Source organism: Grus americana, chromosome 7 (genome assembly GCF_028858705.1).
Source record: "Grus americana isolate bGruAme1 chromosome 7, bGruAme1.mat, whole genome shotgun sequence".
Lineage (NCBI taxonomy): Eukaryota > Metazoa > Chordata > Aves > Gruiformes > Gruidae > Grus > Grus americana.
Genome location: NC_072858.1, coordinates 34,528,911 through 34,550,853, shown reverse-complemented (window position 1 = coordinate 34,550,853; position 21,943 = coordinate 34,528,911). Strand labels below are relative to the sequence as shown.

General features: G+C 44.2%; 1 protein-coding gene across 3 annotated transcripts; it reads right to left on the bottom strand.

The window, feature by feature from the left end:
* Positions 1–274: 274 nt before the first annotated feature.
* On the bottom strand, positions 275–20,003 carry ZNF365 (zinc finger protein 365). 3 transcript variants are annotated; one of them, XM_054832000.1, is made up of 5 exons: positions 19,871–20,003; positions 18,831–19,574; positions 8,335–8,515; positions 6,280–6,317; positions 275–2,760 (listed from the first exon to the last, which is right to left on the bottom strand). In XM_054832000.1, exons 2-5 carry the CDS (start codon positions 19,559–19,561, stop codon positions 2,514–2,516), a joined length of 1,197 nt encoding a protein of 398 aa, XP_054687975.1. In that variant the 5' UTR covers positions 19,562–19,574; positions 19,871–20,003; the 3' UTR covers positions 275–2,513. The 3 variants fall into 3 exon arrangements, with proteins under 3 accessions (XP_054687975.1, XP_054687976.1, XP_054687974.1); XM_054832001.1 differs by having other exon boundaries at positions 19,876–19,984; XM_054831999.1 differs by having other exon boundaries at positions 18,831–19,989.
* Between the last annotated feature and the right edge of the window lie 1,940 nt (positions 20,004–21,943).

Here is a 21,943-nt window from a genome sequence, read left to right as displayed (position 1 = left end):
GTTGTCTCAGGAATCATTTTCAAGCTTCATTATGGCAGGAGAGGGGCAGGTGACAAGAAGTACAAACTGTGTAGGCAAGATGCCATTAGCTGTCTTTCAGGTTAATTTGTAATACTCTGAAAGATCTCAGCCCAACTTCACTGCTGTGGTGTTTTATCTGAGGAATGAAGAGAAGTCCAAGCAGGGCTGCTGTTTGTTGTCTCTTTCCGGGCTGCCGGGTAGGTTTTTGTGAGAAATGTAGTTTACAGAGTTAAATGACACAGTAACTGAGAAATATATCTTTATTATTAGAATGTTTATATTCTAAAAACTTTTTATCTGGGGTTACAGTACAATCCAATTTCTTTCTAATTAAATAACCTGGCATTTGTTCAGCAAGTAACTGTAACTTAGGCTTTGAAAAGTTAAGAACATGCAACTTTTACTCTTTTTCTCTCTTCCTCCCCCAAAAGGACGACTTATACTCAAGATTTTGGCGCAATAAATAATAAAATAAACACCTCATTTGTGAACTAGTAGTTGCACTTAACTTTGGTGACTAACAGGCATTTAAAAATATTCTTTCAGTGTCACGTGGATAAAGGAATAGATGAATATACTTTATTAATCTTTTTAAATTTCACCTTTCTTATCTTCAAAAAGGGTAATTTTTTCAGGTTTGTGAAAGGATGTGGGAAGCAATAGAAAAAACTCTAGGATGCTTCTGTTTTGTGGCTTGCCTAAGAAAGTTGTCGTAACACATGATCTGACCCAAACCCATGCAACACAATTAACAACTCCTTTTCACCACACACAATGCTTAGTGTAAGGCCAAGTGTGGCCTTGTGACGTAGTTAAATAAATATTAAAATGTCATTGCAACCTAAATACCTGAATTGGTTTTACACTGTGACTTTCTACTGAAACAGTGTTGAGAAACTTCAAACATATATCTGATCGTTCCATATACACTATTTAAAATAAAAGTGAGGAATAATACTCTCTTTCTTCATGCTGCTACTTTCTGGGAGCTCTGTACACTGACAAATGTATGACATCTGTAGTTACCTGATCCTAGCTGACTGATCGGTCATCATCTGCTTTAAAAATATTGCAACTCAGGTGCTTATTGCAGCAGTAATCATAGTGATACACTGTCTTTTAATACTCGGTTCTGCTTACAGTCATAGTTATAAAAAATGAAAAACATTTTTCACAAATCTTTGTACACATACTGTAAAAATCACCTTCCACAAAAACAATTTACATCTGTTATGAGCATTTAAAAAATAAATTACACGCACTTGTCTCACCCATCCTTTCTTTTTTTTGAGAAAACAAATCTCATCAGTAACATCGACAGGATGCTCATATCTGTAAACATGGCATGAGGATTCATGTTACCAAAAAACTGTACACACAAAAAGTCATCTTGATAAATACTCTGATAAATAAGGATCCTTTTAATTGGCACAAACCAACGTGAACATGCGCATTCCCATCCTGCAATCGTCTCTAACTTCCTTACGCTTGGGTTTTTAGTTGAAATTCAGGGATCTCTCAGCCCTGTAACGATTCTTCAGTGAGATAAAAACGGCAAGGGTTTCGGTTATGATCACAGCCATTTTAGGCCTTTCTCACCTAAAACCAAGCACAGGCTTTGATCGTGGTGCCGTGCAATGCCGTATGTTGCTTTCGCCTTTCGCTGGCTGCGTCACAGTCGACAACAACGTGCTGCTGGCACTCGGAACTGAAATTTCTCCTCTGGCTCAATGTGGTCTGTGCTTGTCAGGGCTGCGGTACCAGCTTCTGGTCTCCTCGCTAAGTGACACCAGAGGCTGGTACGTATGGCAAAACCAGAGAGCTTCTGGAATGTGAAAGCTGTGCTTGAGACACCGGAGCAGCCCAATCTTCTATCAATAGACAACATGGCTGCTGGTGGGATCAAGCGGTTTAATGTATGTAGTAAAATACCGAAATGTGCCCAACTGGGTTCATGGCAGAAAATCTAGGGTTGCAACCTACTGCTGTAAACAGCCTTCGAGAAACTCATGTAGACCTTTTGCATCTAAGTATGCCTGTGCAGGTAACAGTTAATCATTGATCTTATACCTACCTAAGCTGAAAGACTGAATATTTAGGTGCCGATTAAATGGATTCTTCTGAACTTCAGCAACAGCGCAGATGGAAAATAAATTACCAAGCCACATGCTGCCACTAAAATAATTAAACATACAGCCACAGTACTGCCCAGCAAGATAACTGCAGTCATTTAAAATAAGCTCTATAAATAAATAAATAAATAGAAAAACCTTCATGTAAACTGAATAAAATGTAACTTCTCTTATAGTGCCCAAAGAGGGAATGTCATTACTAAATAATATAAATCTTCCATACTGTATATATTTCTATATATTATATCTGATATGTTTTGGTATGGCCAGATGGATAGGAAAATGTAGGATGATTAACCTCATTCAATATTTGTTCTGTTGAAGCCAAGCTCCTGCGTTACTATATATTGCTAACCATTCCTATAGCGGTTTCGCCTTTTTACCCATCTTGGATTTTGCGCTCACTTTCCTGGCAGAGCAGACTGGTTCACCTTTCTTTTGTGCTCTCCATATTTCTCTTGAGTAATCAACAGGTTCATAGAAGCATTTCACTGGCTGCAAGCTGGTTTTTTCCTCCTTTGCTTTTTTCAACAAAATTCTTCCTTTTTGAAAGGAATGAGGCTTTGCATCAGGGATGTTATATGAAGCGTGTTGACTTCCTCGGCTCCTGAAATTAATAATAGTGATTATTCATAACTATTATTCAATCTTGCAAAGTGAAAGGTCCCCAAAATGTCCCAAACTGTAGGAACTTCTTGGTGGAATCTCAGCCCTGGACTGCGGCCAGGCCCCAGGGAACTGCTGCTATTAATGGCCAATAGCTCAGGAAACTCCAAGCTCTACCTTTGTGTGGCCACCCATGTAAGGAACTTTAGCTTTGCTTTTAGGCTTTGATTTGAAACAGGAGAAGAGGAAAGGGGAATACAGAAATTGGTAGGAAGAAGGGTATGCAAGCTTAAAGGCTAAAATAAGCTGAATTCTTTGTTCTCTCTGCAATGGTTCAGGCCCAGCAGGATTTGCTGAAATCGGTGAGTAACAGCACGGTGCCTGGTGCTGCAAAGGCTGCCCTCTGCTCTGAAATTTTACATTGAAATTGCAGTTCCGTGGTTTAGCTAAGTCAGATCATTACAGTCTCTTTTAACATAATCTCAGAATGTTTTATAGCAGCTACGTGTAGTCTAACAGCAGCACTATGAACGTAAGGCACCAGCTCATGTCTGCCCAGCTACTGTGACTGAAGTGAAGAACAGATGTGCTGATGTACAAGTCGATCTCCTAAGGGTTCCCGTAGGGCTATTTTCCATAGCTTGTTATTTCTGGAAACCACGTATGTGTAGCATTACTTCTCCTGGGAGTTAAACAATATTGCACATTTGACAAAGCCAGTTTTGGAAAAAGCTGCCATTTTCAAGTGCGTACAGTGCAAGCCCTCTCCTGCTCTTTAGAAGACCAGAAGAGTGCCACAAAAGAGTGTATTTGTTCGTGGGTGGCAGTGAGGGCCTGTCGACAGCACGGGAACCAAGTCTTACCTACAGAACAGGTCTACCTGGCTGGCAGCTTTGCGAACCAGACTTCCCTATGGGGAAGTTTTAGGGGGAAAATGCCACGCAGCTCCAAGCTGGAGCTTGCAGGTTCCATGCCATGCTGGCCTGGTGCAGGCCTGTGCTCCGACCACTTGCTAAGGGTTAGAAATGACTTGTATAAATGCACAAGTGTTGGCCACTCTGGTTTATGATCACTGCTTGGGCACTGTTTGTTACAGTCCATTACTGAGTTGTTGTTAAAAGACGTAGTGTTCTCTTTTTCTCAGATGTTGTTATGGTGAAAAAATTACATCATTTATTGCCAAAGCACATGCAGGCATTATTGCAGGTGACGTTAGTCACTCCTCTGCTGCACTGAATGATGCTCTTAAAACCAGAAGGTGGTCAAGGTTAATGTGGTCAGAGGGGATTGCCTAAAAAAGCTAAACTGTATTTAAATTGAATGACTTTTTGGTAGAGAAGAAGGACGTCTGTCCCTAATTCACAGTGAGGGTAAGAAGGTACCCAAGACAGATGAAGATGCAAGTCATTGCACATGAAATGCAACGCTGCCAGCTCCAGATGCAGAAAATGGTTTTCATCGGAAGTAGCAGCTCCTTGATGTAAGTGACTGTGAGAGTCTGAACTTCTACTCAAACATATTCCTCATCTGTCGCATTACGGAGAAAGACTGAAATTATGCAACTAAATGCACCCTGTTGCCACAGGCACTTAAGAACGATCCTATTCTTGCTGCATTTCACAAACATCAGGCATTTTTCAAGACAGGTTTCTATGATTTTGAGAGACCCAATTCTTAGCTTCTTCACAGTGGGAGCTGGCATTTAAAGTTGATTTAGGCACAGATGTGCAGGCAAGTCTCAGTGCCTTTGAGAAATGGTTAGTGAGCATCAGCAAACGTCTGCCATGCCCTCAGTGGGGCATTTCCTGAAAACAGCCAGGAGAAACTGGAGAAAAGGAACTGGGAAGCAAGGCGGAGGCCTTGGGGCAAGAGGGATTGCAAGTCCAGCCATTGATACCAAACAACATAAGCCATCAGCAGCCCCAAACTCCCTGAGATTACACTGAATTTTCTGGATGGGTAGTAACGCTTCCCAATTTTTTTAACTGGTACCTGTCATTAAAACCTCATTTTATGTACTTAGCTGAGTTAGAGCTCTTAAAAAAGCTGGTTTGGTGAATGCAAATGCTGGGTTCATCCACAGAACAGGCAGAGCAAAATAAAACTTTCCTACCCCTCTGAGCATCCTCTCCTCTATCCTTCCTGCTTCGAAGGACAAGTTGGTGTATTTTTAATGTGGTAACACCCAATAAAGGCTACTACTAAATTCTAGTTTTGACAGTGTCTTTTCAAAGGAGAAGTATATTGGTAGTTAAACAGAAACATCTAAATAATTTCATATATGCCTTTGAACTCCCACAATTTGTCAGCAGTTAATGGGTTTTACCAAACTGCGTCATATTTAGACCAAAGACTTGTCATTGGAAGGACTCATCTCACTGAGTCATTGAATTCACTGGTTATATTTTAATTCTATTTCCCTTGATTCCAATCATATTAAGACATCTAGAAGCCTGAAAAGTGTATACTCAGTCAACTCAAAGTCTACTTTGGACAATCAAGTTTTTCCAGAATCTCAAATCAGCAGGTAAAATAATCCCACAAACTATAAAAGCTATGAAAATAAAAAGTAGAAAAAATAAAGCTAAAGCCCCATGCTGTTAATTATTAATGCACACACTGCTTATGAGCAAAAGGGTACTTGGCCAGTTGCCTGCTAGGACTAAGCTATATGAAAACAAAAACAACCCAAAGAGCAAAAACCACACCTCCCCCCTCCAGAACCCAGTAGGCTATACGTCATATTTTTAATTTATTTTCCAGCCCATCCATCTGTTCATGTGTCTCTCAGTCTTCCAGTAATTCTTGAACCCGTTGGTCAAACACAAACAAACTTGGCAGGGACACAGAAGTCCCAGACCTGTGGTGATGCAACAGGTTTCACGGCAATGGGAAAAAGACCTGAACCTGGGTCCCCACTGAGAAAGGTTGCCCTGAGGAAGGACGCACTCGACCCAGCAGCACGCGTGATGCTCCGAACCAGCCGCTGGGATTCATGCCCAAGTCGCAAAGACATGGGAAACCAGCCCCAATTAGTTCTGCTGCTCCCAGGACAGCTGCTTGAGTAACCTGAGATGTTGTTAGGGTGCTTGTTTGCTTACATGTGATTTTTAAGTTGACAGTGTTACTGTCAGTTAGGAAATGACAACTGTCTCTCTCCTACCTACAGAATGTTAAAGATATTTTCAGCTGAAACTTGACCTGTGTTTGCTGAAGAGATTCAACTACTGTAGCTTTACAACAGGCTATTATAGTCAGCAGGAAGGAGTCATTCATTTAATAGAAATTGTTGTGGGTTTTGGGGTTTTTTTTTAAGAATATCTGATTTTAGCTTTGATTTAGCAGAAATCTGCTTTTCCTCTATTACATGTCGTAAATATAGATCATAATCAGGTATAGAACCTGATCCAAACCCAACCCGATTCAGGCTTTTGGATAAGGTGAAACGCAAAAGCCAAAACGTAAGCAGAATGTCAAGTTAGTATATTTAAGTAAGAGAAAAATAAAAAGGTATACATACAGGCATCTGGGTTTCTTATTTAATGAAATGTCTGTAAACTGCAAAGAAAACAGAAACAGGATATTAATATTACTTTATCAAGTAATTAAAGTACAGGGATAAAATATATGTAGTCCTCAAAATCGTATTTCCATTCTCACCTGCTGTTAAAACTAGAAGAATATTCATGAGAGGAACTGAAAAAAAACCCTTTTACAGATTATTACTCCTCCAGCTTATTACATCTGTTTTTAAAATTTGTAACATGTGAGTTGTTAGTGGTTGGATTTTTTTCCCCATTATTTTTATCGTAACTATAATCAAAGTAAATTGCTAAAGAAGTGTGGGCTGAACAGAGATCTTTCACATTGGATTAAACAGTATGGATACAATGAGAAGTAATTATTGTGTTCAAGATAATTAATAAGGGACAGTGCCTGAATAAGCTATATTAAATTAACTTTCTCTCAGAGCCTTTAATTTTGCAGCGATATGTTTCCTTTACACAAGTGGCTACAAAACTCCAGCTATGAGCCCTTGGCTCTGCCTACAGCAGCACTGAAGGGTGGAGGGTGAGAATGCAAGTGTTCCTCTCCCTTCCCACCCCAAATCCTGAGACCAGCTAGGGACAACATAGCCTCAGTGCCAGCACAACTTTGCATGACTTCATTTTTTACAACAGTTTGGTTCACAGAGTGGAAACACTTTGTCTAGTCCCTCTTTTAGTGGGGGTCAGGAAAGGAGGTGGTTAATGCCAGCTCAGCCTAAACTGGTCAGGATACTAAACTGGTTCTTTGTACTGATCTTGCATCAGTGCTACTAGACCGAGTCTTTGTGTACCATTTAATGAAGTCACCCGAGCCAAGCAAGTCAGATCTGGCATCTGAAAATTATTATGTTCTCATAAACATTCCCTCTGTCCCTGGTATTGTCCACACTTTGCAGATGGAATTGTGCCCAGCCTAACTTTGCTTGTCATCTGTTTTCGATGGAGTCTGGAGCCATCTCATGGTGTGCTTTTCTGTAATTACCTCCTGAAGGTCAGGCTGGTCAATATTTGGATGGATGACCTTAGAGGAATGCTGAAGTCATTCAGAAAGCAGGGCAGCTGCCTCAAAATTTAGTGCCTTCCCCAAGGGACACTGCTGAGCCAGGGATCCCGGTAAACACATCAAGAGCAGGGGAGATGATTTAATAGAGGCACAGCTTTACAGTCCCCCTCAGCGTTCTCACAGACACTGTTTGAGATGTCCTGCGCTAGATTTCAGCGCATCTACATTTATTCAGGTCTTGCCTAAAGCTCTTTGTCTTCCAAGTGGCCATGGGAACCTTTGCTTTCCACCATTACAGACCTGTTCAGCGCTGTGCGTGATCAAATGCCTCTTCTCCCACCTGCCAGGATGAGCAGTTACTTAGCATAGGCAGCACGGCGTATTCATTTACACTGAAATGTTCTTTGGAAATCACGTGGCTAAAACTTGCCAGATAAATGTAATGCATTGTAGGGGAAATACTGAGTTTAAGTGTTAATAATGAGGGCTTTAAAAGAAACAATGTATTTTAAAAAATGTTCACACAACTTTGGTTTCTAATCTGTGGGAATCTATTCAGCATGTCTAAGAGTCCCGTGACAGGTAACTACAGAAAGCAACCCGACTTGCCAGCAGGCTGATATGTCCTCTGTATGGATCCACATCTTTCCTGAAAATCATTAGAGATCTCCAAAAAACTGCCAAGTCACTAAGTGACATCAAGGAAAGCGTTTCTTGCAAAGGTAACAGCCGCAATAGCCAAAGCTGGAAAAAAAATTAAATATCTGGCAAATATTTCATTATTCTCTGCTCTCCCTTTCCCATCTTAGGGACTCTACTGCTGCTCTTACACTCTCTGCTCCTTTCGCTTCATATGAAGAGGCACTTTAAAACATAAATCAAACATGCCTAAAGAAACATTTTATAAATCCAAATCTGTCTGGAGTAGCAATTAGCCTGTCCCACTGAGCCCACCCGAATTCAAACTCCAGTACTTTCCCTCCGGTGGTGGGTGACAATGAAGGGAAGGACTTTGCTGGCTTACCACGTGCTCGCTGACGTCGGTGTGGTTGCACACCATCTGCTGATTTTGGTAATATTCTAGCTGCCTTTCTGCCAGATCCACGCGCTGCAACAGGTTCTCAATGAAGTGCTGGAGCCTGGCTTTTCCCCGCAATTCTTTTTCTGCTGCTTCTTCCAGGAAGTGGTTGAAAGTAACAACTTCTCTGCGAGACAGAAACATTACAAAGAGGCCACATTTAAATCATGGGAAGGGCCCTGGCCTCACCGCTGTCAAAAAATTACTGATGCTTCTCCTGGTTTTCATGGCAATAGCCTATGGTGGCTAATTTCTGTCCTTCACCTCTATTAAAAGATTTCAACCTTTTTGTGGACACAGTGAAGACCTGGAACACTGAATGCTGAATAAGTTTATGGGCAGTGGGTTTGGGTTTTTTGTCACATTATTAGGTCTCTTGGAAATAGTCCTTAGAGGTCCACAGGGTAGAAATGTCATTAAGCATTGCCTCTTGAGGTATCTGGAGACAGCTACAGCCACTTTCTCTTTTTTTTTTTTTTTTTTACATACCCATCAGCCCTGAAACATGAAGAGAAATGGACGAACCCCCAAATTCATCTTCCCAGTTCGTCATAATCTTACAATGGTAGTTTAATGTAGCTACTGGGGTGGTTCCTAACTTAAAAAGAGCTTCTGTGGCCATTAAACTTCATTTTGGCTGCAATCCTGCAAGTACATCAAAGTGCAGTGTTATGATCTGGAGCTAGTAGGAGCACGGGAGATTAACAGATAATCTACAGATTATAGGCCAAGGAGTATGTGCGTGGGAAGAGCAAGTTTTAGGTCAGTTGTTTAGAAATGTTTCTTGTCTGCTAATGCAACTGGAAGAAACAGATAGCACCCCCAACTGTGAAAAGTCCCAGGTCTGTACCGAGACATAGCTCGTTTTGAAGTGCTCTGCATACTATCAGTTTGCTATCAGCAATCGGGCCACTGTTTGGACCTCTGATATCAGAGTAGTTTCTGGGTGGGAGAAGTTTGGTTACAGAGTGAGCCACGTAGTACGACAAATGGCAAATCTGAGTGCGTAGGTCTTCCCCAGTCAATAAGTGCCTGGATAAACAGCTCTTGCTCTGCCAATGAAACCATTTAATTTTGGCTTTGTACAAAACTGAGGGCGTGGGAGTTGGGGGAACCAGTGCTTGCCAAAAGAGAAAGGGCACGATTGTGTGGTAGAAATACATCACCTGAGGAAAAAGTGTTTTAAGCAGAAACTAGGAAACAGTTTGTAGCAGAAATAGCCTTTCAAAGCTTAGCTTGTTTATAACGAATCCAAAGTTTCTCTGCATTTCATTGTTTTAACTCAGTATAGTTGTTTTAATAGTGAGCTGGTTTATGCTAAGAAGAGTTTGGCGCAAGCGGTCAGCGATGGAAATTTGGATTCAGTCTGTGTCAGCCTGCTCTAAACCACAGCAGAGCACTGCAAGAGGCTGTTTGCATGTCTGATCTAACAGTAGGAACGAGGTAAAAACAAGCACGTATTGTTTGGACGAAGAACATTGATGAATATTGGTTTATATTAATTCACCCACAAAATCTGGCTTTAGAAACAGAGAGGTACCTTTTTTGTTAAGCTCAGCTAATCCACTTCATCTCAAGGCTCTGTACAGTTTCTGTGATCATTAGCTTACCCAGAGCAACCTGGTAATAAAAAGCCACTGAGGAATGCTTAGGAAGAAGCCAATCTAAACTCATTAAGGACAATTTTAGGCCTTTATTCTCACCGCACTTACAGCATTTTAACTTCTTCGATTTCATGATGCCACTCTGGTTTTGTGTTAGTGTAGGAGCAACCTGCAGCCCTTGGCACTCCATTGGGCTCCTCTTTCCCAGTGGTCAGGAAGCTCAAAAGGACAGAAACGCAGCAAGTCGGCTCCAAATCCCTTACCCTTTGGGTAAGGAAGGAGGACGGTGTGTGGCCCACCAGGCCGATGGCTCTCCATCAGGGAGCTGCCAGCCCGGGACACCACAAGGATGTCCCTCCCGGGGCCGCAGCCAGCTTGTGTGTTTCACTGCAGTGGGAGGCCACAAACATTGAGGACCTGGCATTTGTTTCTAAAAGGGTGCTAGTTTCAAGAATGCTAACGTTTGTAATTGTCTCAGCAAAGGTAATTAAAAAGCGTTCATTAATCACCTGCTCAATGGCATGAATAGATCACCTATAAATTTTCCTTTCCTACAAATATCTCGCTGGTGACCTGTGTCATAAAGGGGGCAGGGGGAAGCAGTGTTTTTTCTGCAAGACTTAGATGACTATCGGGAGAACAGACACATACTGTCAATAAATTCCCTAGTATTTTCCTTGCTTTCTAGACTACTCAAGATAACTTGGCATCCTCCTTGCCATTATTTGTAGGAACCGTAGTAGCATTTCCATCATTTTTCTCTGCTTGTTTAGCTGCCTCCATACAGACTATGAACCTGCCTTTAATAACTTTTATCTAAAAATTTTCCTTTGGGCTGAAATGGTACCAGAACTCTGTAAATTCCCTTTACAAAGTAAGGAGCCAGGACATACCCACCCACTAGGTCTTTGTCACAAGCCTTGTCCCAGTAAGCAGCACTTCTGTCAGTTCAGCTACTTTCTTTGTTTCCACTTCATTCTCATCTCTCAGAAGAACAACATCAAGCCCTGAGGAGTGACTGCTAATAAGTCTCTCTACTTGCTGCAAGATCTCGTCCTCAGAGAGCTTGCTCCCTCCGTGCCACGGCTCTGCCTTGCTTACCTGAAGGGAGTTCCCAGAAGAATTTTTACCCTCCTCCCACTATGAACAATAGGGAAGTGGTTCAAAGAACTCGTGTAGCTTCCTGCAGCCATTGTGTATCATCTGTTTAATTGCCTTTCTTGTCTCTTGTAGTTTGCCCAGACTTTTTGTTAGCCATACTGATGACCCTCTCCCTTCAGTTCTATTTCTAGATATCCGTGATGATTTTTTGCTTATGATCTTTATTTTACTTTCATTTTATTTCTCCAGGCCTCTGCCAGTTTTTGGGGGGATTATGTGATACGACTTCTATCTTTTACTCTCTGCTCTTGTGCTTGTGGCAACATGGATGTTCAGAGAGGGCAGATGCTGCTCCTCATGAAGTCAGGGGGAAGCTGAGCCCATGAACATTGTGAGGCCCCCTTGGTAGAGGCAAGCACCCGAGCACAGCAGCACGGGCCTGCTGGGCGCTGTGCCTTGACAGAACAGACTTGTCGGTAGCGCTCACCTGAAACATTCGGAATCATTTGTTAAAGCCTGGCTCAGACCTGAAACGTTGCCCTTTCTAATGAGAGGTCTCTGCTAACCTGCACTGACTATTCTACATCTGGAGCACTGCTACTATATTGAGAAAAGGTTATGTAGAGTTATTAACTCCCCTTGTGAACTCCTCTGCTCTCAGGATCATCTCTTTCCCACTGCTCTGCCTCTCCGTGTGCTCTCTGCCCACCAGCCTCCTGCCCCTTTTTGCTCAGCTGCACCCTGGCACTCGCTGTAGCACTGTAAGCTCTAGATCCTGCCACTAAATTTTCTGAGTGGAGATGATGCTCAGTGCAGCTCAGATCTCTGTAAATTTCTGTAATGGATAGCAGAGTGATGCTCAGAGTTTATTATACTGATATTAAGGTATGTTGTACAGCAAAATGTTTTGTTAAAGGGCTGTGACGGGGCAGCAGGGAGAAAGGTGGGTTTCTGGCTTTGTCTTGGGTGCTCTTATCAGACAAAACCTTTCAGGAGGAGAGATTGCTGCTGCCCAGAGAGCAGAGGGCACATCGAACTGCCAGCAGCTTGTGGCAACAGGGCGAGGCAAGCGAGAGGGAAAGACAAGGGGGATGCAACCTGGGAAGTGTCCAAGAGCAGCAGGAGGTGCCTGTACTGCCACACTGCCGGAGAAGAGCTCTTCCCCGAGCCAGAGGAGTCCGGGAGAAATTTATGGCAGTGCAGCAGGCAACTCAGAGGTGCTCAGCTGAAAAAACAAGTGGAGAGGGAAGGACTCACTGTAGGCAAGACAGACTTGCTGCCAAGGCTTTTATTTTAATCTGACTCTGCCAGGTAATTAACCTGTTATAGTTAACCAGACTTAACTAGTTTGGTGTTTTGCTTTCCAACTGCAGCCTAGCTGCCCTCACAGAAAAACTGCACATAGCCTGCCTTGAAACTTCTCCTGAAACCTTCTTTGTGGAGGCTGTTGCCATGAAAGAGCATGAGATGTGGTAAATAAAGTTATAAATCATAGACTGACCAGGTGACATTTATTATTCTGCCTTTACCACTAGATTATACAGTGCTCCTTGCAGGACTAGTGAGCTGCAATTCTTGTTTATGGGAGCAGTTGCTGGCATGTGGACCCTGCAGGTACCCTTAGTATTTGTATGGCTTTCAGCAGTTAAGCATGTGATACAGAGAGTAGCTGCAGAGGTTGGGACAGCTCCAGCTCCTTAACAACTGACAAGAAGGGCTAATGATTTCTCACATTGTGACCAAGTCCTCCTACAGATACATAATACTGGTCCCAGGACTATTTACAGCAACTTCAACACCTGCAACTGCTCTGTAGGTGGAGACAAGCATGAGGCTCTATGCAGCTTCTGCACCCAAGTATCAAATCCCTTTAGAGAATTGTATTTGGAATAACTCTGTCTAAAATCAATAGAGAACCAAGCACTTATGTTACCTGAAGATTACAGTAAGCGGTAAAGCAATTTACTTGTGAAAATATTTAAAATACGTACATTCATTACGTATTAACACCACTGATCTCATACATCATCCCATTGGTATTAACGCCTGAAGGCTGCTATCTGTTATTCATTAGGTTGTGGTTTCACATCCCTGCACCGCTATCAGCACATTCAATTTAAGAGGTTCACACATCCTCCTCTCAGAAGGTTACTGTCCTACCAGTTGCACCCATTCAGTGGGCTGTGCTCTCGATCTGAGCCCTGAACTTACTGGGGTGATACTGTGAAGATTAAAATGCTTTATTTCACAGAGCCATTCTGTGGGATAGTCATGCTACACTTGAACCAATGCAGCTGCGGGGGAGTAATCTCTCAAGTGGGAAGATGAAAGGAAAAGGGGAAGAGGGAGTGGGACCACCTGAAACTGAGGGTGGAAGAACAATGTGTAGTTGTGGTCATATTCTACTCCGAGCAAAATCAAAACTGTTTTGTTGTACAAATGAAATTTGTATTTTAAGGAAAGCTGTTGTTTTAAACCATAAGTTGCAGTGATCTCTAAAAGCCAACTCTTAATCCCGTTGTCAAGATGTTACTTGCACAATAATTCCATTAATTGCAAATTTAAGGTGAAGCCACTGGCAAGAATAACTACTCCCCACCACAGCTACTCTGAAATACCCCTTGCATTCCAGGCTATGCCAGAGCAGAGGCATGACCAGACAGTCTCAAAAAAAAATGCATTAGACTGGTTAAAGAAATTACTGTAGCACTGTGGCAACATACTACATTAATGCTCTTACCCTGTAACTAGGAGACAAAGCGAAATTGTTTAAGTCACCATTGGAGGTAGCTTCCAGTTGAGGACCATAACTTCAAATGCCTACCCTCTTCAGACTTACTGAAAATCAAACTCTACTAGTTTCATTTTCTTACATAACTTCCAGAAACAAGCCTCTCAGTGTCATCTAAAAGTTAAGTTCATAGCTGGTTTTAGTTTCAATGGTTTTCTTGATATCTTATTCAACACAGTCTTAGTCCCTTTGGGCAGGCTTCCGTGTTATTGTTAAGATCACAGTACTCACTCGGAGTTGCATTCTCCTTCATCAAACATTGACTAATCCCTTTTCAGGGCCCATTTTCTAATCAAATCATTCGTTTGCTCAGCAGCTCTGCTGAAAGCTTGACCCTGTAGCCACCATTCGTCAAAACTGAGGCAGGTTGGTGAACTGGGACCTGTCTTTGGTAGCTGTGCCTGCTTCTCTAGAACATCCAGTTATCTTGTTTGGTTTTTTTTTTCCCCCCAAATAATAAACAAAAGCTTTGGCCTTTGGACTTTCTAAATAAGAGAATAAGTGACACAAGTGACTGCTGTAAGACTTTTCTGTGCTTAGAGTAATACTACTTCAGCTATGTATTACTATAGCATGGTACCTCTACCTCTCCTACCCCTCAACACAGTTCATCTCCATGAGGGCATCACACTAGTATAACAGCACGTACCCATGTGCATATTAGCACAGGGAACAAAATGAAAATGAACTAAAAAGATATCCTTGCTTTATTGCTGCCTTTGTTGAACTGCTATAAGCTTTCTTTAAAACAAGCAAAAAATAAATCAACCGACAAGTCTAAAGAAATAACCTTACTGACCCTACAAACTCTGCAAATGGGCGGCCCTGTGCCTGCTGGTGGCCTAAACTAACACTCCTCCCTCTCATCGGAATGAGAGGTCAACAGTAAAACCTCATAGTGCTGTCATTTGAAATTAGTGCTTTGATTAGCAAAAGTGTAACTCTGAGAAGAATTTACTCCCTGGAGTTATGAAGTTTACAGACTTGCTGCTTGCTTTGGAGAACAAATCAGAGAAGCCAGCTTCTGACAATGCAGCCTCTACGTGGATCACAGTTTGTACATATCTATCTATCTCATGTGCTTGGTTCAGGACATGTGGGCTTTTACAGGTAGAAATGAAGTTCCATCAAGTCAAAGTGACCTCAGGTCTGCCGCCTCTGCTGAGGACTGCCAGAGTCACTGCAGTGCAATGTCTGCCTTTGCTAGGCTGGGCATAAGGAAAGATATGAGGCCTAGAACAGCTCTATCTCCTTATTCAGGAAACCCAGATGTTTAAACAAAGAATTTAGATCTCTCCTCCCTAAGCCTTCTTGGGGCTTCCTACCCAAATTATTCTTGCTAATGCATATTTTTCCTTTCTGTCAGCTTTCCTATTTGCCTTCACAATCAGATACAAAATCAGAGCCATTACCCAAAGTGAAATTGTACTGTTATTTTCTATCATATTCTTGTATACCTTTCTAAAGGGGAAGTTTCTTAAATCTCAACTTTTTTTTTTTCCATAGCAAATATATAGGGCAGATGGTTAAACCTGCAAATGCATCCTCTTCTACCTTCCACATCTGGTTAATTTTTTCATTCTTACATGTAGAAGTAGGTCTAGCCTAACAGCCCACATGGGTCCCTGGCTTATCTGGGCACATTTTATAAAGATGACAATATACTGGATTGTTAAACTCAGTATTATGGAGTAATCTAATCATTGATAGTGATTGTTCATTCATATAAGATACTGACAGAGTAGCTGGACATGAATGAATACTCAAATAAACACCTGAAACTTCTTTATCAGAACACTGTTACTTTTCAAGAGTTACTCAAAAAGGGATCCCCATAGAAGTTTTCAGCTTCTTCTCTAGAAGAGCCTCCAAAGAAGAGTTTTTGTGACCTCATCTAAGATTTGGACTAAAGGGGTTTTTTTCTCTCCTCTTTTGGATAGCTCGTGGGGTTTTGGTTTTTTTTTTTTGGTTGGTTGGTTCCCCCCACCCAGACTGATCTAGAGTAGCCATACCTCAGTCTCTTTGAGATCTAGAAGTACATACTGATTATAAACCCCTTCTTGCCCTCACATGCACCATATTCCATGATCTCTGGTAGGAGGGACAACCATTCAGAGACCAAGGGAAGACTGGTTTCCTTTACTTCCTTAGAAACAGGATAAGGAGGTGTTTCAGGGAAGAAGGTGTTTTCTTTTTCTTTTCCTATAAAGAGGAAAGAGGAACAACTCTGCAGCTACAGTGGCTCAATATCAATGCTAGTTTTGGGAAAAGTTATACATATTCACAAGATTGCTTATAAAAAAAAATCCAAAGAAACTGATGAAAGCATTTATTTCTGAAGGTCAGCAAGTATCAAAGCAGTCCCTAAGGGCTGCCTTTGACTTTCCACAATCTGCAATGAGAACTCCTGCTTCTGCAATTTCCATTAAGCAGTCTTGTTTGGCTTTCTAATCATCTGGACTTCTTCCAGAAATCAATGCCAAAGTTGAGATCCTCCTTTTTTGAAGGAGAGTCTTTTCAGCACACCATTAAGTGTTTGAACACACAAGGACTGAGTACATAGACATGTCTCAGAAGTTACCAACAGTCCATGAGAAAACCAGACAAGTGACACTTGTTACCAAAGTCATGAACATCCTTTCTTCTCCCCTCTACTAGAGCATACCATCCGGTGCCTCCCTGCTGCTGGCACAAAGCTAAGTGTCCCAGGCATTTTTAGAGGTTCAAATCTGAAAAGCTGCCCTTGAAAGTACTAGTCCTGCTTTTACAGAGCATTGTTTATACCTACTTTCCTTCTCAATTTGCTAATTATACAATGACCTTTTAATTGGAAAACCATACAGTGCATTTTTCTATGGCACTATCCCTTGTTATTCCCCCAAGATGGGAAACGCAGGAACCATCTGAACAAGACAAAAATAACATTTTTCCTAGGTGAACTCTACCTAATTTTACACCCTGCCTACCATCCCAGTCTCCTCAGAGTACCTTGCTAGTGAAGTCTCTTGTGCAGCTGCCTCTTTTGGTTAGTGTTTCTTACTAGCTAAATAACCTTCAGTCTTCCCTTAAGAGCTACCTCCTCATCTTGCTTACACATTCACCCTCCTCCTTTATTGATGGCTAGAATTACAACAGCAGTCATCTGAGCACCTGCCCCATTCCTGAGCTTGGCAACATCCTAGTGTGAAGGACAGTGTTTTCCCACTTCTCATTCTGTGTTCAATCTTTTCTGGCCTCAGAACTACAGCCTGCCACTGCTGCTACTAAACAGTTTGCCAAGAGGACAAGCCGCCTCTTCCTCGTGCCTTTTCCTAGTATAAATTCACAACTTTTGCTGCCTTGTTCTTTTCACAGATCAGTGTCCTTTGCTGTCCTCCCTGTATCATGCCCGTTCTTTCTACCTCGATAGCTTCATTTCCTCCTTCTTTTTCCACAAGCTCTTTTCTTCTGCAGCACTGCAGAACTCTGGTTTTACTCCACTGACTGGTTTTTGCTTTCTCCTGACAGTCATGTTTTTCCTGTGGATCTCAAGCCTGGAATTTTAAAAGCACATTCTGCATTTAGTTTGGGGTGAAATTCATGCCACTTAACTTTTGATATCTGAAGTTCAACATCTAGCCTAAAATGGCTGCTTACCTGAGGTCCCCCTCTAAGATATTTTTCTAGGACAAGTAGGGTGAAAGAGCCCATAAGGGGAGCCTGGCTAGATAGGAATACCAAAACTGCTTCAAACTGAAACTTATCTTCATGGCCTCCTACCAGCATACTTTCAAATCTGTCTCAGTTCCAGTATTATCTTTGGCTTCACCTTGAGTCCTTCAATCTTCTCTTCCATGAGGATCACCCAATACTTCAAAAAAAATCAGAGGTTCTGTTGACTATCCCTTCAAGGAAGATACACACTCCAGAGGCTCAAATCCTACCACCTTTGCTGTCCCCTCTCCCAGGAAATCTATAGCACTGCTTCAAGACAGATGACTCCTACTGATATAGGAGCCATCATCATCTTTTCTTTCTAGTCCTTAGACTACAGGAAGGAATGATGAAAGCCCTCCAAACTTCCTACACTGAACTCCTACACCACCTTCCTTATTCCTTCTGAAAATCAGCGTCATGGCAACTAGCACTTCTCATCTTCCCTTTGTAAGCTGATGAATTGGCTTAGAGGCACTCCATTACCAAAGCTCTTTACTTGCATTCTTCTAAAATAAGTTGTGTTGCTCTAAAAAGCCTGAAAGGTCTCAGCAAGTGTTGAATAAACTAAGTAGTTCATGTATAAATAATATATCAGCTATCACTACATTTTTAATGGATGCATCACCAACATATTTTTAGATGGCCTATGTTAGTCAGAACGACTCTGGCATCTGCTTCGCATTCCCATATAAGCGATTCCAGTTTCACAGTTCTGTGTCCATCTAAAACACCTTCTTGGACGTGGCCTTTTCAGCACTGTCTCTGGTACAGCTTTGCTGCTGCACGGGAGTCCGTTCCACTGCACGGGCCGCCCTGTGGCTGACTGCGGTGGGATGCCTTCAGGGAAAAGGTGCTATTCGGAATTCTTACATACTTCCTCCAGCACTTATCCACCCATCTCATCTTAAAAAGATAACAGATTAGAAGGTCAGCATAAATCAGATTACGTGCTGATGACACCTTCTACTTGTCCCTACCCCCATGAAACCAAGGGCACAACACAGGCGTTAGAGAGCGTGAGAGCTGACTGGGAGTCAAGCATGAAAGCTACCTGCTCGGGGAGATGTCCCTGGCCTTTCAGGAGACACGGTCACATGGGCTCCAACTCCAGAAATACAGTGATCAGACCCTGGTGAGCACCAGGCTCTTTTACAACCAGCAAGCCACTGAACTGCGTCCCCTCCTTCTCCCCCAAAGGCAGGGTGCAGGCCAGCCTGCACCAAGCCATCAGCCCTCGCCTCCCCACTTACTCCTCTTTCCGGTGAAGCTCCTCCTCGGACTCGGTGAGGCGCTGCTTCAAGGCTGCGATCATCTCCACCGCCACGTCCACCTGCCTGCTCAGGGCCCGCTCCCGTCGCTGCACCTCCTGCTTCTTCTGGGACAGCTGCACAAAAGCTGCCCGCACCTCCAGCAGCTCCGCCGTCTTTTGGGCCAGCTCTTTGGTAAGCTTGTCAATTCGCTTCTCGATTGTTTTGTCCACAGCCTCTACCATCCTGTTAAACTTTTCTCTGACGTGTGCCTCGAAAGAGGCTTTGGAGTCAGTGGCTGGCAGGCCGGGTTTGGAGATCTGCTCGCTGGGGGAGTCAGCCGACACATAGTTTGCAACGTAGGAGACGGGCCGTTCGGCTTCCACCTCCAGAGGCTGCCCGCGCTTCCCGCTCTCGCAGGACACATCGCAAAAATTCAGGTAGGATCCTTTTTGCTGTATGGCACCGCCGGGGCTCCCCAGGCTGCCCTGGGTGGCGGGCTCCGGCGGGGAGATCAGCTCCGCGTCTTTCAGGGGTGAAAACAGGCTGCTCTTGGTCAGGAGGCTTCTCTCCTCGTAGCTGTGGCTGTACTCCAGGTGCGCCCGCAGGGAGGACAGGCTGCGGAACCGGCTGTGGTCGCCGCATCGCGGGCAGCGGAAGGGGAGGCAGACGCTGACGCTGCCGAGCGGCTCCTGCCAGGGGTGCCTGCCTTCATCCCGGGCGGTCTGTTGCATTCCTCGCCGGGCCCTGGGTGGGAGAAAACAGCCCGCGGTCACGCCCGCCCGGGGCCGGGGCGGCCCGGCAGGCTCGCCGGGAAACTTGGGAAACTTTCCCGGTGGTTTTTCAGGGATATCGCGCCATCTCCGCCCGGCGCCCGGCGAGGCACCCGCCCAGCACGGCCAGCCGCAGGGCCCCGGCGACGCGACGCGGCTCCGCTCGCCTCGGCCGCCCGGGCCTTGCCGGGGCGGGGCGGGGCCGTGCCCCGGCTCGGCGCGGACCTCCTCCGGCCGCAAGGTCGCCGCCCCCGCGACCGCCGCACTCACCCGACTTGTTGCTGGTGGCGGTGCCGGTGGCGGTGCGGCGGCGGGGGAGCCGTTTTCAGCAGAGCCGTAAATCAGGCCGAGCGCGGCACCGCCGCCACACGCTCTCGCCGCCCGGCCGCCGCCGCGGGGCGGGACGGGGCGGGGCTGGGGCGGGGAGCGGCAGGGCTGCCCCTGGGCGGGCTGACGGGGGGCTCTGGCCCCCGGCTGCGGGTAGAGGCTGGGCGCTGGTGTGGGGCAGCAGGGGCAGAGCGGCCCCGGGGCCAGGCTAAACCGAGCTGGGCTGCGCTGGGGCCCTTCCCCTCCCGGGGAGCCCTCTCCCGCCCCTGTTTGCCTTGGGCACCGGGTAGTTGAGGTTTGTGGGGTCTTGCGGGGGTCCTGTTATCCGTCATAAAAAACCCAGCGAGCTGTGTGGGGTATGTTGGGGAGATGCTGAGGGATAAGACAGTTAAAGCCGTTTAAGCAGCAAGACAGGACTGACGCATGCAAATTGGTACAACCTGGCCATGGCTTTCCGGGAATATAATTGTGTGTTGTTTTTTAAAACTATATTTAGTAGCCAGAAAGTTTGGTTGCATTTTTTTTCTTTTTTTTTTCCTCTTCTGTAAATATGACCCTAATTTAGCCTCAGGATTTAGGGAGAGGGAGTCAGTGGTAGCGGGATTTCCATTTTGAGTATCAGGAACGGATGTGGTAGAATCATAGACTAGCAGAAGGGACATTTAAAGCCCACCTAAGTCCAACCCCCCTGCTGCAGGCAGGGACACCCTCCACTAGACCACGTTGCCCAAAGCCCCATCCAACCTGGCCTTGAACACTTCCAGGGATGGGGCATCCACAGCTTCTCTGGGCAACCTGTGCCAGTGCCTCACCACCCTTATAGAGAAGAATTTCTTCCTTATATCTAGTCTGAATCTACCCTAGATCTACATCAATGTAACTGATGCTAGAGCATGCTGTCAATGAGTCCCCTCAATAGGGGAATATGCTTCTAAGCTTTTTTTTTTAATACCAGAGATGTGTGTCTATTTTTACAAATTTTCAGAAACATGAGCAAGGCTGATTGTATTGTAGCAGCCTTTTTGACGTAATAGTGAAATATTGCTCTTCTAAAATCTAGTGCTTGAGGCCATAGTGGTAATATGCTGTAGATTTTTTTTATTACTGTGGGAGAAAGCACTGCGGTAAAGTTTAATTCTGTACTAATATATCTGTTCCTTGAGTGCAATATACAGGCAGAGTCCTAAACACTGAGAAAGTCCGAGTGCATTGATAGATGCCTTTGATGTGAGTAAGATGTTCCCAGTAAATGATTCACCAGATGGCACATCAAAGGAAGTCACTCAAATTGCATTTCAGAGCTTCAGCTAATCTCTAAAGTGTGCGGGCTACCATCCAGGTTGCAACGTTTTGCATGAGTTAGTTGTCCTGTGTTACCTTGTCTAAATGTGGTGATTTTCCCTTCATTTGTCATCAAGCAGTATCAAAACCAGAAGGGAGGTCAGGAGGGAATAGTTTTGAACTGTGCTTGCCTCCAAATTTCTTCTGCTGACTATTTCTTTGAAGGAGGCTAATGTTGGCAGGACCAGATGTATGGGCATGACCCTGCTTTGGTCCCCATTTTCTTTACTGGTGTCCTCTGTTGTTCATTATCTATCTCTGTTGTGCCCATTGCCGTCCTGCCTTCTGCTCTGCATCAGGGGAAGCCACTTGGTGCTGATGCTCAAAGATGCAGATGAGTGCTATACAAGTGAGGTGAACTTAGTCTGGTGGGATGCTACCTGAGGCTCCATCCACGTTTAGAAGAGCTGACACCCACACAGCTGACAGTAACGAGAGCTCTCATGGTCTTGGGAACAGAAAATGTTGATGGCTTTGAAGGACTCCGTTGATCTGCAGCCTAAGCTACATGGTTTTGGTCAGTTAGATCTGAAATCCAGCAACCATCTAGCCCCAGCAATTCTTCTTTCAAGATTTCTCAGGGTTTACTCACACTCTAAATATTGGGATCCTCCTCCTCGTCTCTTCAGTTTTCTACTGATGCTCCCATTTGGATGTGCAGTTCAATTGTTCTCT